Source organism: Sturnus vulgaris, chromosome 11 (genome assembly GCF_052056855.1).
Source record: "Sturnus vulgaris isolate bStuVul1 chromosome 11, bStuVul1.hap1, whole genome shotgun sequence".
Taxonomy (NCBI): domain Eukaryota; kingdom Metazoa; phylum Chordata; class Aves; order Passeriformes; family Sturnidae; genus Sturnus; species Sturnus vulgaris.
Genome location: NC_142253.1, coordinates 14,355,842 through 14,368,283, shown reverse-complemented (window position 1 = coordinate 14,368,283; position 12,442 = coordinate 14,355,842). Strand labels below are relative to the sequence as shown.

The 12,442-nt window shown below is 43.5% G+C and overlaps 1 protein-coding gene across 1 annotated transcript in view; it reads left to right on the top strand.

Annotated features, from left to right (window-relative positions):
• The window catches only part of DNAH1 (dynein axonemal heavy chain 1), a 71,388-nt gene that overhangs the window by 21,529 nt on the left and 37,417 nt on the right, over positions 1-12,442 (top strand). The window contains exons 18-29 of the mRNA XM_088171192.1: positions 392-547; positions 1,523-1,721; positions 3,527-3,780; positions 4,663-4,875; positions 5,556-5,720; positions 6,426-6,547; positions 7,106-7,211; positions 8,311-8,490; positions 9,359-9,499; positions 10,109-10,272; positions 10,652-10,765; positions 11,382-11,570. Coding sequence (XP_088027318.1) covers positions 392-547; positions 1,523-1,721; positions 3,527-3,780; positions 4,663-4,875; positions 5,556-5,720; positions 6,426-6,547; positions 7,106-7,211; positions 8,311-8,490; positions 9,359-9,499; positions 10,109-10,272; positions 10,652-10,765; positions 11,382-11,570 — 2,003 coding nt within the window. The remainder of the gene's footprint in view (positions 1-391; positions 548-1,522; positions 1,722-3,526; positions 3,781-4,662; positions 4,876-5,555; positions 5,721-6,425; positions 6,548-7,105; positions 7,212-8,310; positions 8,491-9,358; positions 9,500-10,108; positions 10,273-10,651; positions 10,766-11,381; positions 11,571-12,442) is intronic.

Genomic DNA, 12,442 nt, shown 5'->3' with positions numbered 1-12,442 from the left:
TGTCATTAAACAATTCTTGGAAACAAGCTGAGTAGTCAGTGAAGCTATCATTTGCACTTTACTGGTTCTGTAACAAATATCAGTATAAATTCAGCATCAAATTTGGGCACAGACTTATTGTTCTTATTCCTTGGGGATTAACTATTGTCACAAAGAAGAGAAGTAGCTGGTCATCACATTTGCAGTTTCCTCCACCTGACCAGTGGTTATTACTTCTCCTCACCACTTTCATCATGGTCTAAATAGAAGTGAAATTGGTTTGGGGGAGGTGAAATAATGAGCATAAAAATCTTGCCTTTGGCTGTAACAAAGAGCACCCCAGGAAGCCGATATCTCTAGAAGCAGCACTCAGCTTCAGAGTCCCAACTTATGCCTGCCTTTTCTCTTCCAGCTGACTGTAGGTGGATTTTCTGTCCAGTCAGACGTTAATCAAGCCCATGAGCTGGCTGAAGATGCAAGGGATGTCCGGAAGCAGCTGAAAGAGCTTCAGGAAATGTCAGTTCTCTACAACAACAGGGAAAGACTCTTTGGCATCAGAGTTACCGATGTAAGTGTTAACAGGACTCTGATCTTTGTTGGGATTTCTAGGTGGTAGGTAGAGCAAATAATAAGATGTAGTTCCTCAGGAAGGAATCCTTCATGCTGTTTTGGTTTATCTGGGGAGCTGCTCCTCAGTCCTGCAGATAGACTACACTGCTTCATCACTCCACTTGCCTGGAGAAGAGCTTTATCTCAGGCAAACGTGGAAGGCTGCTCAGGGTCTGATATTTCCACTTCTCTGAGAGATTTTGGATGCCCACAGTGAGATCTGAGGGATGTTCATGAGGAGAAATTGGCTGGGGAAGGTCTTAAAGCAGCAGTTAGGATGCATCCATTTCTCCAGGGTTGTTGCTGCAGGTCTATAGGTGTGAATGCGAGTGGTTGCATAGTGGGTGCTGGCAGCTGGCTGGGCTTGGAGCGTGGTGTTCTCCTAAGGCAACAGTTTATATAGTTGCAAACACTCATCTGCTCAGCTGCCAATGAGTCATTGTCATCCAGATCCAGCCAAGTCTGGCTGCAGACCAGAAGTGGAGTTCACATGATGATCCTTTCCTACCCTTCAGTCTGTGGTTACTTCTCCTTCCCTGTAAGGAGCCAAGTTTTGATATGATGTGTGGTGTGTATTTTCACTGATGGTGTGTGGCCTGACCATCAAAATCTCCTCATTCTGGAGGAGAACTTTGTAGAGGCAAGTAGAAAGAGTGCTTTCCATGCCACACACATGGTGCAGACACAGCTCCACTGGATGTATGTTGGCCTGAATGTGTCAAGCCCAGCTCTGCTGGTTGCTCTCCCTTGAAATACATATTGTTGGCCCAGAAGAAGGTGGTCTGATGTATCCTCTTGGAATACATGTTTTCTCATTGCTGGCTTCAGATTAAAAGGTGGTGGGTTTTTGTTTTTTTTTGCCTTTTGACATGTAAACTGTCGTTTGGAGGTGAATACACTTGTTGCTTACGTTGTTTTTAATCTCTTTCTAAAGTACAGTGGGGTTCCCAAGATGATTAAGGACTTCCAGCCATACTATGATCTCTGGACTACAGTGTCAGACTGGATAAAGTGGAATGAGAGCTGGATAAACGATTCCCTCCTTAAAATTGAGGCAGAGGAGCTAGAAAAGAATGTCAATGACTCTGTTAAGACCATGCAGAGATGTGTGAAGCAGTTCAAGGATTCACCAGGTAGATGCACAGTCTGGGGGGAGGAAGCTGGTGTACATCAGCATTTTGATGTGTGTTATGTCACAGAGTGCTCTAAACAGGCATTGTCAGGATGTCACATGTGTATTAGAGACAGCTGAGAAAATGCTAGCAAGATTATTTTCCTCTTCTTTTCCTGAAACTGTGATGATTCACATCTAGATACTAGTTAGATGCTTGAAGTACCAGCCACCCTTTGATGGTGCAGTTAGTATTTACTCAAATGTGTGTGTGTGTGTGTGTGTGTGTGTATAGTGCAATAATCCAGGCTAGTCACAGAGAGTTACTATATATCCCACTGGCTAGACATGTGGGTTTAAGCCCTCATGCCAGTCAGGCAGCAAGGGAACTTGAATCTGGGTCTTGCAGGTGCTGTTTTCTTGGCCAATCTTATTATCTTTATTGGCCAATGCATTTAATGGAAAGCCAGAAGAGGTCTTGATTTTGTTATGAATAAAATGAAATTGCAAAATCTGGAAATGATCTCTGCAATAGAATAATAATTTTCCTTCTTGCCTGAATGTGTATGAAGTTTAGATGATTGTGCTCAGCCCTTGCAATTCACACAAAGATCTTTTGACCATTTCTCCTAATAAACCTGAAATTGAGACTTCAGTTGTAGCTTACGTTGCAATTCCCTGATTCTCAGAGATGTGTTGGTCATTCTTTAGAGCTAATTCTAAAATCTCCTGCCAGATGGCTTAGATTGAAATATATTTTGCTGTGGGTGATTTTTGATTCATCCTTTTTAACTTGAACTTGCTCTTAAACAATGCCATGAATCAGCCCCAATGGAGGAGGTGATGAGTGGATGCGTGAGTAACTATGAATCATTATGATAAACAGAAATACTAAGAATACCTGCTTAAGTTCATTGCAATATTCTCTGGTACCTGGTAATATATGTGTTTTGTCCTTGAGTCTGACTTGCCTTTGCATATCCCCAGCAGGGAGCGTGAGGTGGTCACATCTTTGCTCTGAGTACACAGTTCAGCCATGCAGGGTGCAATAAAAGGAGGCACATGCTGTAGCCAGATTTTGGAAAGGAAACAAGTCCCATGTTCTTTACCTACCCATTGTTTCACTCACAGTAGCACAAGCCAAAAAAAAATGCAAATGTGAACAGTGCAAAGACTTTCTAGATTGCCTCCAGAGAAAAAGCCCTTTCCCTCACTTTGTACTTCCTATGAGGCAGAAGTGCCTTTGTCTCTAGCACAGCCATAGGCTGGCAGGGTCTGTTTTGCATAATTTCCATTTCCAGGCTGGGATCCCAGCCTGCTTCTAGCTCCTTAGTGTCCATCTTCTATTGAGGATGACCTGAGCTGTGGTGTGAGATAACTTAATACTTGCACTTTTGTTAAGAATATAATATCTTGAAAGGATGACTGGAACTTCCAGAATACCTACTGGCAGACGGTCGTGCTTCAGTCCACATCAAGAAGTTAAATTGGTCTGCCTCTGTTCTTCTGGTGAGCTCTAGCCTAAGGCACACTTCTGTTTAGCATGAGCTTGCCTGTAACAAGCTGTAAAAAAGCCTGTAGCTTTTGATAATAGGCAGATCTGCTTCTTGGGAGTGGGCTTGAATCCTGGCTTAGTGGCCATGTAGAGTGAGCCTTCATATCCTCCTTACTCCAACCTGCATTTTCCAGTGCTCTCTCCTGCTTCTTACCTACTCCATACCATGTGACTACATGCACATCAGGCTTTAGACAGCTTATAGAAGTTCCTTAAGGCAACTTCCTCACACACTGTTGTTGCTGATGTTGTTCTGTTTTTTTCCCTGAAAGACTGCCAGAGTGTCGCCATGGAGTTTCGAGACAAGATGGACGATTTCAAACAATATGTGCCCTTAATCCAGGGGCTGCGCAATCCTGGCATGAGGACTCGGCACTGGGAGATGCTGTCAAACCTGGTTAAGACCGATGTCGAGCTGGAGCCCAGCATGACATTTGGTCACTGCTTGGAACTGAACCTGCAGGACCACATGGAGAGTGTTCTCAAAGTAGCTGAGACAGCCAGCAAGGAATATGCCATCGAAAATGTGAGAAGAGAGGACTTGCTGTGTCTTTGCTTGCTTCTCAAATAGGCTTCTGTAGAGCAGGCAGTCATTGCCTTGGGTGATGTTCCTGTTGTCCCAGAGCATTAGACACATTCTGCAGCACGAGTTAAGAGGTTGCTGTCCTTACAGAAGGGAGCAATGGCCACACAACTGGGTTCGTGCAGAAGAACTTATTCTGTCTGGTGCAGAATTTCAGTTGTGGCATTAATAGCACTGCTTTATGGTTATGCCTTAACCTTAGGTCCCACTCCTCACTGTGGGATTAGTGACTGGTTAAGTTAAAATAAATTGCTTGTCTACACTCTGCCATTCAAATGTTATGTCAGAGGCATTAGCTGTGACTGGAAACAGAGATGGCAAATCCTTTAAACCAGTAAACATGCAGAGAAACCTTTCTAGCTCTAGAGATTCATAGATTAGTTGGTCTTTCACCTTCAGTTCAGATGTGATCTAGGGTGGTCCTGACCTGGCAGCTCTTGTTCTCTGAAATCTCAGGCAAGTTCCCCGTGGATAGTTCCCCTTCTGTCAAAGCTGTCATTAATCATAGTCATTAATAAGCCCTTTGCTGGCAGCCTCTGTGCATCTAGAGCATCAAAAAGCCTGGAGGTGAAATTGCCATATTTTTTCCCTCAAGGTGGTTCGTTTCAGCACTGGTGTTGAGGTGTTGAACCTGTGGGTAATGCAGGGGAAATGTGTTGTTGCTGACTATGTCATGCATAGAATACATAGCTGCAGTTTCCAGTGGAATCCAAGGGCGAAAATCTGTCCTTTTCTAGAGAGTGGCATTAAGAGAGTTGTGGAAGCTGGGATAACCATTTGCACAGGTTGTATGGGAAAACTAAATTGTTTGTCCCTCTGTTTCAGGCACTCAACAAGATAGAGAGTGAATGGAAATCTGTTTCATTTGTCGTGATGCTTTACAAAAACACAAATACCTATATTCTGAAAAGCACTGATGACATTTCTCAGCTCCTAGATGATCATATTGTCCTGGTTCAGAGCATGTCTTTCTCACCCTTCAAGAAACCTTTTGAGGAAAGGATGAACTTATGGGAAACTAAGCTGAAGATGACACAGGTACTGATTTTTACCCACACACGTGTGGTGAAGGCAGGCAGCTGGACTGTGCTACCATGCCTGAATGTGGATACTGTGCATTTGCTGCTGGGAACTGGAAGGGCAATTATCAAGAGGGTATCAGTCTTTAGGGAAGAATAGGACCTGTGAAAACCCTCTGACTCTAGGAAAGTAATGCAGCCCTTTTGCTGCCTATTGCAACTATGTTTTGGTGGGGCCAGAACTCACCTATTGCTTTGAGTAGTGTTACTGGTCTCTCTACTCATACTCTACTAGGTGGACCTCACAGATTCTTACAGACCCTGTGAAATCCATGCTAATCATCCACAACTCAGTGTAGGAAAGTGCTGTTTAAGCAGGATTTGGCAGACTGTGGCAGCACTTGCTCATGAAACCAGGAGCACCCAGCAGGACTCTGACAGCAAAATAACAGTGCTGCAGGAGAAAAGTTCCAGAACTTTTGGAAAGGAGAGTGCTAGGAAGTTGTTAATTATTTGGAAAGGAAATTCCAGCTCCTGACCCTGTAGGTAGATTTTAGAAGTATGGAAGGTGTAAGGGCAGCATCACTTTTTTTTTTTTCTTTCTTGTTTTTTAAAACATGTTCCGGTGTACAGTTGAATGGTTTTGTTGAACAGGTTCATGGCATGGTGTCCTGATGTACTTTTCTTACTTCCCACTAGGATGTCCTAGAGGAGTGGCTGAACTGTCAGCGCTCTTGGCTCTACTTGGAGCCAATCTTTAGCTCAGAGGACATCAAAAGACAGCTCCCAGTGGAAAGCCAGCGCTACAACATCGTGGATAAGGATTGGAGGCATGTCATGAAAAATGCTAATGCAAACCCTGAGGTAAGTGCCTTGATGAAAGCCAGTGCAGATATCTCAAACACCTTGGAGCTGTGCTCACACAAGGACTGTGTCTTTGAGTCATTGTTTTCATAATAGTGTGGACATCAGCAGCACTGCATTAACTGTGTAGCCTTGCCCAGGGTTTTATGCTGGGTTTCTTCTCTTGGAACTTGGCCTTTTTTTCTGGTGCCTGAATGGACAGAGCCATTCCCTGTAGTGCCTTCCACCAGAGTCTTCACCCATTTCAGTCTCCACCAATTCCATCAGATTCTTCCTCCTCAACACACAGACTCCCTGCCTCCTATGACTCTTGTAACTTGCAGTGGTTGTAGTCCATAGGGTAACTCCTTCAATTCCTCTTCAAGACTGATTCTCTACATTTTTTTAGAACCATTGTTTTTGCCTATTTTTGTGTCCTGGTGCTCTCTTCTGTTCTCCAGTCTCTAGTTCCCAGGATTCCTTTACCACTTGTATTCCATATTACAAATGTTGGTATTTAGGGGAAGCCAGAAATGCTTGTCTCCATAAGGGCTGTTTACCCTCCTTACCCACAAAGCTTACACCTCTCCAGATCCCTGAGAACTCCTGCGAATGAATCATTTAAATCCTATCAGTAACATCACTGGGCAACCCAATTATCTCCATTGCCTTCTTTCCCACATGCTCAGAATACTGATGCTTCCTCTGTTACACATTCTGTTGTAGGTGATTTCTTTGTGCCCCAATCCAGAGCTACTGGAGAAGCTGCAAAATTGTAACAAACTACTTGAACTTGTGCAGAAAGGGCTGAGTGAATATCTGGAGACGAAGAGAGCCGCTTTTCCCAGGTAACCCCAAATTTCACTGGGCTAGATTGCACTCCTTGTTTCAGAAAATATGAAAGCAGATGCTCACTGCAGTTCATTCCGCTAAGAGAGAGCAAAACCACCTAAGCTTAGGATTTATTAATGGCCTGCAAACATAAGCAGAGCTGTGCCTTTCAATGCTGCCATCTCATGGGGAGAAAATAGGAACACACAAATGTGGTGAGTTAAGGGCAGTCTGGTAGCATCGTTGCATATCTGTGCCTGAGGATTTATATAGAGAGGGTGAGGTAAAATTAAAACCTCCAAGTAATTTTGTCTCTTATTTCTGAAGGAAGCTTTCTATTCTTTGATACTCATTTAAACCCTCTTTGCTTGGAAATAGCTATCTTCTGCAGAGGGAGAAATCTGTCTACAGAAAGGGAGATTGCTGGATGGTGGCTGCTCATGTACACAAATATAGAGATCAGTGAGCAGTCAGAAAGTGTCTTTAGCAAAATGTTTGTTCCTCATCATGCCAGGACTTAGCCCTTGCTGCTGCAGTAAACAGAGCCTCTCCTCATGCCTCTCTCTGTGTTTTAGGTTTTACTTCCTTTCAGATGATGAGCTGCTGGAAATACTGTCTCAGACAAAAGACCCCACTGCTGTACAACCTCACCTCCACAAGTGCTTTGAGAACATTGCACGGGTAGGCAAAGCAAGCACACGAGTGGCTTGGCCCAGCTTTGGAAAGTTGTGTCGTGGGAACTTGGAGGCATTCTGAGGTCTGGAGGCATGTTCACACCCTGCTGTATGGAAATATATCTCCTGGAACCCTGTAACTGTACATAGGCATTGGAAGGTGCTGCCTGTCCTGAAGTGGGATTCCAGCAACCTCACTTTAGACATTTCAAAGCCAGGCATCTGCCCATGAACTGGGTATTCTTAATTGTCCTTCAGACAATGGGGGGGAAATAGGCATTTTCAAGGGGTGACTTAGAGAAATTCACTTAGATATCCATCCTAAGAGGAGAGGACACTCTCCCTGGAGATATGTGTCCATCTCACCATGAAGGCCAGGAGCTCTGACCTAGCTTTCTACTCACAGACACCTTGTTAGGATGGAATCTCACTCCTGCTGACAGTCCCAGAAGGGACAAGGACGGAACAAGCCTGAGCTGAATTAAGTTTCTGCCTTCATCCCTACTTAGGAGCTGGAGTTAACCCGGCTATTTTTCCTCTTTCTTATTCCTAATAGACTTCAGACTCCATAGCTAGTCATAGCTCGAACCACCACAATACTCAGACGGTAAAACCAATCTCCTAGTCATTAGTTTGGAAAAATAGAAAGGAAATTGAACTGGAAACCTGGTGCAAAGCCATTGGAATAAATAAGGGGACTTTCAGTGATATGCTGGGGCACTGGAGAAGCTGTTAAAATTTTACTCTTAAAACCAGGCACTGTGACATCAAGGGAAATGATTTGAATCTACAGAATTGAGCAGGAGTCAAGGGTCTGAATCCTAGACAGGCGATGAGAAATGTTCATCCTACCTATAATTTGATTTGCTTCACTCAAGTCACACCAACAATGTGAATCTCTGGTTTTCATACAATCATTTTCCATTATTTGGAGAGGTCATTTTGCACATCTGTCGCACACTTTATTATCACTACTGGCAACCAAGTTTGGCACCAGGTTTATAAAGAACAAACACTGGTATAGGCTGGCTGTCCCCCAGGGGCAGGAAGGCAGAGATAGAAAAGAAATCGTCCGCTCATACCTCCTGTTGTGCTTCTTCCATTAGCTGAAATTCCAGGAAGACCTACAGATCACACACATGTACTCTGGTGAAGGAGAAGAAGTGAAGCTGTTTTCTTTCATCACTCCCAGTGAGAATGTGGAGGACTGGCTGCTGGAAGTGGAGAAATCCATGAAGGCCAGTGTTCGGGACAACATAGAAAAATCGATTGCTGTTTATCCAGAGGTAAGAGTTTTATAACACACTGGCAGATCTCTGATGTGTTGGTTCCAGGCTTGCCACAGAGGTCACCAGAGGTGAGACTGATGAACTTGGGGTGTATTCTATGAGAATATTCTATTCTATTCCACTTTTAAAACACCACCTTTAATACAGCTGTGTGCCTGTAAGTGCAGAATGGGCAGCTGGACAAGAATGCAAACACTGCACACTCCCTCACAGCTTTCCTACAGCATAGAACAACCCTGTATGAATCCATATCTGTTCCTGTCTCCAGACTACTTCCTCTTTGTAAGGATCTTCTGCTTCAGCTCTCATGTCTCACACAGTGTGCTAGGGGCTGGCAAAAGTAATCAAGGCACATGAACTGTTGGTTTCAGTCAGTGCATAGGGGATGCATCTTGGCTCTGGTTTCTGGATAAAAGCTATGCTGGTGTAAAATTGAAATTTCTAATCTAGGTATGGAGAAAGGCTGGAAAATAAAGAGGCCTCAGATATTTCTGTTACTTTTTCTTATTCGGACTGAAAATTTTAAAGTAGGAAAGTTAGAATAGGCCAGAGGAGGGGAAACATTCTTTTAGGTCTCACAGATTCCTGTTCTTCACTTGCTGCTGGCTACTTCTAACTGGTTACTGCAAGTGGTATAGTGGAGAGAAGATACCTGCTGTACCCAGTGCCTGAAGATGATTTCTTCACAGCAGGAAAGAAAAGGAAAGTCTCTTACACAAGAATTCAGTGCTTATTTCTTAATCATGCATCTCAGAGCAAGGAGGACATATAAATAAATAAATAAATAAATAAATAAATAAATAAATAAATAATTGTCTTACTACCTTTTTCCCCCCTTCTCACATCTATTTTTTTCTATTTTAAGACTCCACGTACCACATGGGTCTTGCACTGGCCTGGCCAAGTGGTCATTGCTGGCTGCCAGATTTTCTGGACAAAGGAAGTGTCTGAAGCTCTAGAAGCTGGAGATTTGTCCAGCAGGCTTTACCCACAGCTGAGTGCTCAGGTATGAAATTGAATGTAAGGGTAAGATTTTGCCAGATGGAGACTTTTCAATCATCAGACCTCAGATAAGTTATAAATATAACCAGGACAATACTGTTGGGGAAACAGAGACGTGGTTTTGCATAGCACTGTTCAAAACAGACGATAAAAACAGGTTGTCTTCTTAATTATTAGGGTATTTTTCATACTAAAACTCAAATAATATACAGGATTGATAATATGATCACCATCTGAACATTCTAACAAGGTGAAAGATAACTTCTCCAGGGTTACACAAGAAACCAAAGGTGAAGACCTGAAGTGGTGGACAGTGGAGGAAACTTCATCCTTCATATCAGTTCGTGCATCTAATCACATCTATTACCTGAGAGTTATTAGCTCTGGACTTCATGGTGGTTCTAACTCTTTCTTTTCACCAAACACGGTAATGGTGTAGGCAAAACTCAACCCTGAGTAGTATTTGCTTTCTGAGCAATTATTTGTACTTCTGACAAGAGAAGAGGCAGGAGTTGACTGAGCACAGCATATAATCTGAGATTTAGCAGGCCCTGAGTTTGATTGCATTGGGACAGAGTGGATTGCTTCAGGGTACTTTCCTTTTGCTCCCCAGCTGGGAGATTTGGTGGCTCTGGTCCGTGGGAGACTGTCCAAGATGCAGCGAGCAGTGCTGTCAGCTCTTATTGTGATTGAGGTCCATGCCAAGGATGTGGCAGCAAAGCTGATTGAGGAGAATGTAACGAGCATGAATGACTTCGAGTGGATCTCCCAGCTCAGGTTAGAGAGCACTGCTGTTGAACCTCACCTGGCCTCCCTGGCCAGTCTCCATTCTCCTTACCCATCAGCTGTGTCCATGACAAATGGAAACAGGAGAATGAGACACATCTAGATGGCATCCTCTTTGGCAATATAGACTCACCCATACCATGATGTTTCACTGTGAAAGGCCGTGCTCCTGCCCAGGGGGTGCAATGCTTGGCCCCAGGTCATGTGAGAACTCCTGTCCCCCCTGTTGTGTTCCTTTATCCTTTCTGCTCTCGAGAGGGAAATCCCTTGATATACAGGTCTCCAAACCTGCAGGCTGTAGTCTCGTGAGCTGCTGTGTTGTCTGCCAGGCAGTTTTCATATTTCTGATGTCATGTTCACTCACCATTAGATACTACTGGACAAGGGGAGACCTGTACATCAGAGCAGTCAATGCTGAGTTTATCTATGGCTATGAGTACCTGGGGAACACTGGCCGTCTGGTTATCACCCCCCTCACTGACAGGTAAAGACATTGTTTAATGGGTAATAAATGCACCTTTTTTCTCCCCCCCTTTTTTTTTTTCTTCTGGATAAACAGGATTAAACCAAGGATCTGACCATGCAGGTCCTATATCTTAATGTATGTAAATAGAATCTATTTGTACAGTGAAGGACTACTTGAGACAAGTGCACAGGAGCACCCTGGCATTGGTTGCTATTATATTCCTAGTGATCAGTGCTCAGACTGATTGCTTTCACTCTCCCAATTCTTAATGTAGCACTCTCATATAAAATGCCCACCTGATAGCTAAGGAGCTCTTCTAGAAACCAGAAAGTAGAAGCTAGTACTCTAGAATATGCAGCAGAAATGATAGTTTTACCCTTTTGTAACTGTCCTTTTTCTGCAGAATGAATTTGTAGCCAGTGGCAGAAGAATTTATCAATGCAGGCCCCCATGAATACTAATCAAGGCCACATAGCTCTAACTCCTTTGCAGAATGCTGCATATCTAAGCAGTTTTGTAGAATAATGAATGATGGATTCTTCCTTGTCTCCAGCTGGATAGATCATATGTCTCCTTGCTGAAATCAGTAGTACAAATGCTTTTTTTTCATCATCTGGTCTCTTCTTTGTTGTAGGTGTTATCTGACACTTACAGGAGCTCTGCACCTGAAATTTGGAGGAGCACCTGCAGGACCAGCAGGAACAGGCAAAACAGAAACAACAAAAGACCTGGGCAAAGCACTGGCAATCCAAACTGTAGTGTTCAACTGCTCTGACCAACTCGACTTTATGGCAATGGGCAAGTTTTTTAAGGGACTTGCCAGGTACAGTGAAATGCTGAGTGTCATTATTGAGGGATGCTGCACACTGGGAATTGGTGGCTATTTTTCATAGCAGCCCAAAAGAACAAGCAAAGCTCTAGCAAGGGGGTTACTGAGTTCCAGAACGAGCAAGGTTACAAAATTCCAGCCAGAAAGAAGGAACAGTTGATCCAATTAAAAAAACAAGAGATAAAAGGAGATCCTTGTTCATTTAAGGCAAAATTTAAATGCTTTGCACTAATCCACAATGCATTAATCCACCTGTGCAAATGTTTGCAGCTTTGGCCTTTATTTTAATATCATCCATGTTGGACTGAGATTCAGCCCACAAGCTGCTTAATCTTAAGAAGAAGAGAATCTGCTGAGAGTATTCAAAATTGAGCAGCCAAGAGAGACTGCTCTAAGCCCTGAGGGATCCTCTCAGAGAGGCTTCTCTCTTCTCTACAGTTCAAACAGAGCTGGTCCAATTAGTCTGTTGCACACTGGTGAATCTGAATTAGTTACTCCAACAAAAGCTGATATTCTTTTCTCAGATGTTTTCTTTGTAAGTAATTTAACTTCTTTCTTAAGCCATGCCTTGTGGGAAGATCACCTTCCTCATATGCATGCTTCCAGCTTTATATAAAGTTTTCCAAACTCTGAAAAATGGGCTTAAGCATGGTCTAAACTGTATCTGCTACACTTACAGCTCAGGTACAAACCAGAAATTCAACATGACACCTCTTTAAGGCTCAAATCTATAACATGGAGAATTTTTCCCAAGCTCTAGGATCAGATACTGCCATGGGCACTCATTACATGGTGTGGGATGCACAGTCGGGGTGTCCACTGAACCAGGGCACAGTGTCACTGTTTGCCATGGGACATCAGGGCCC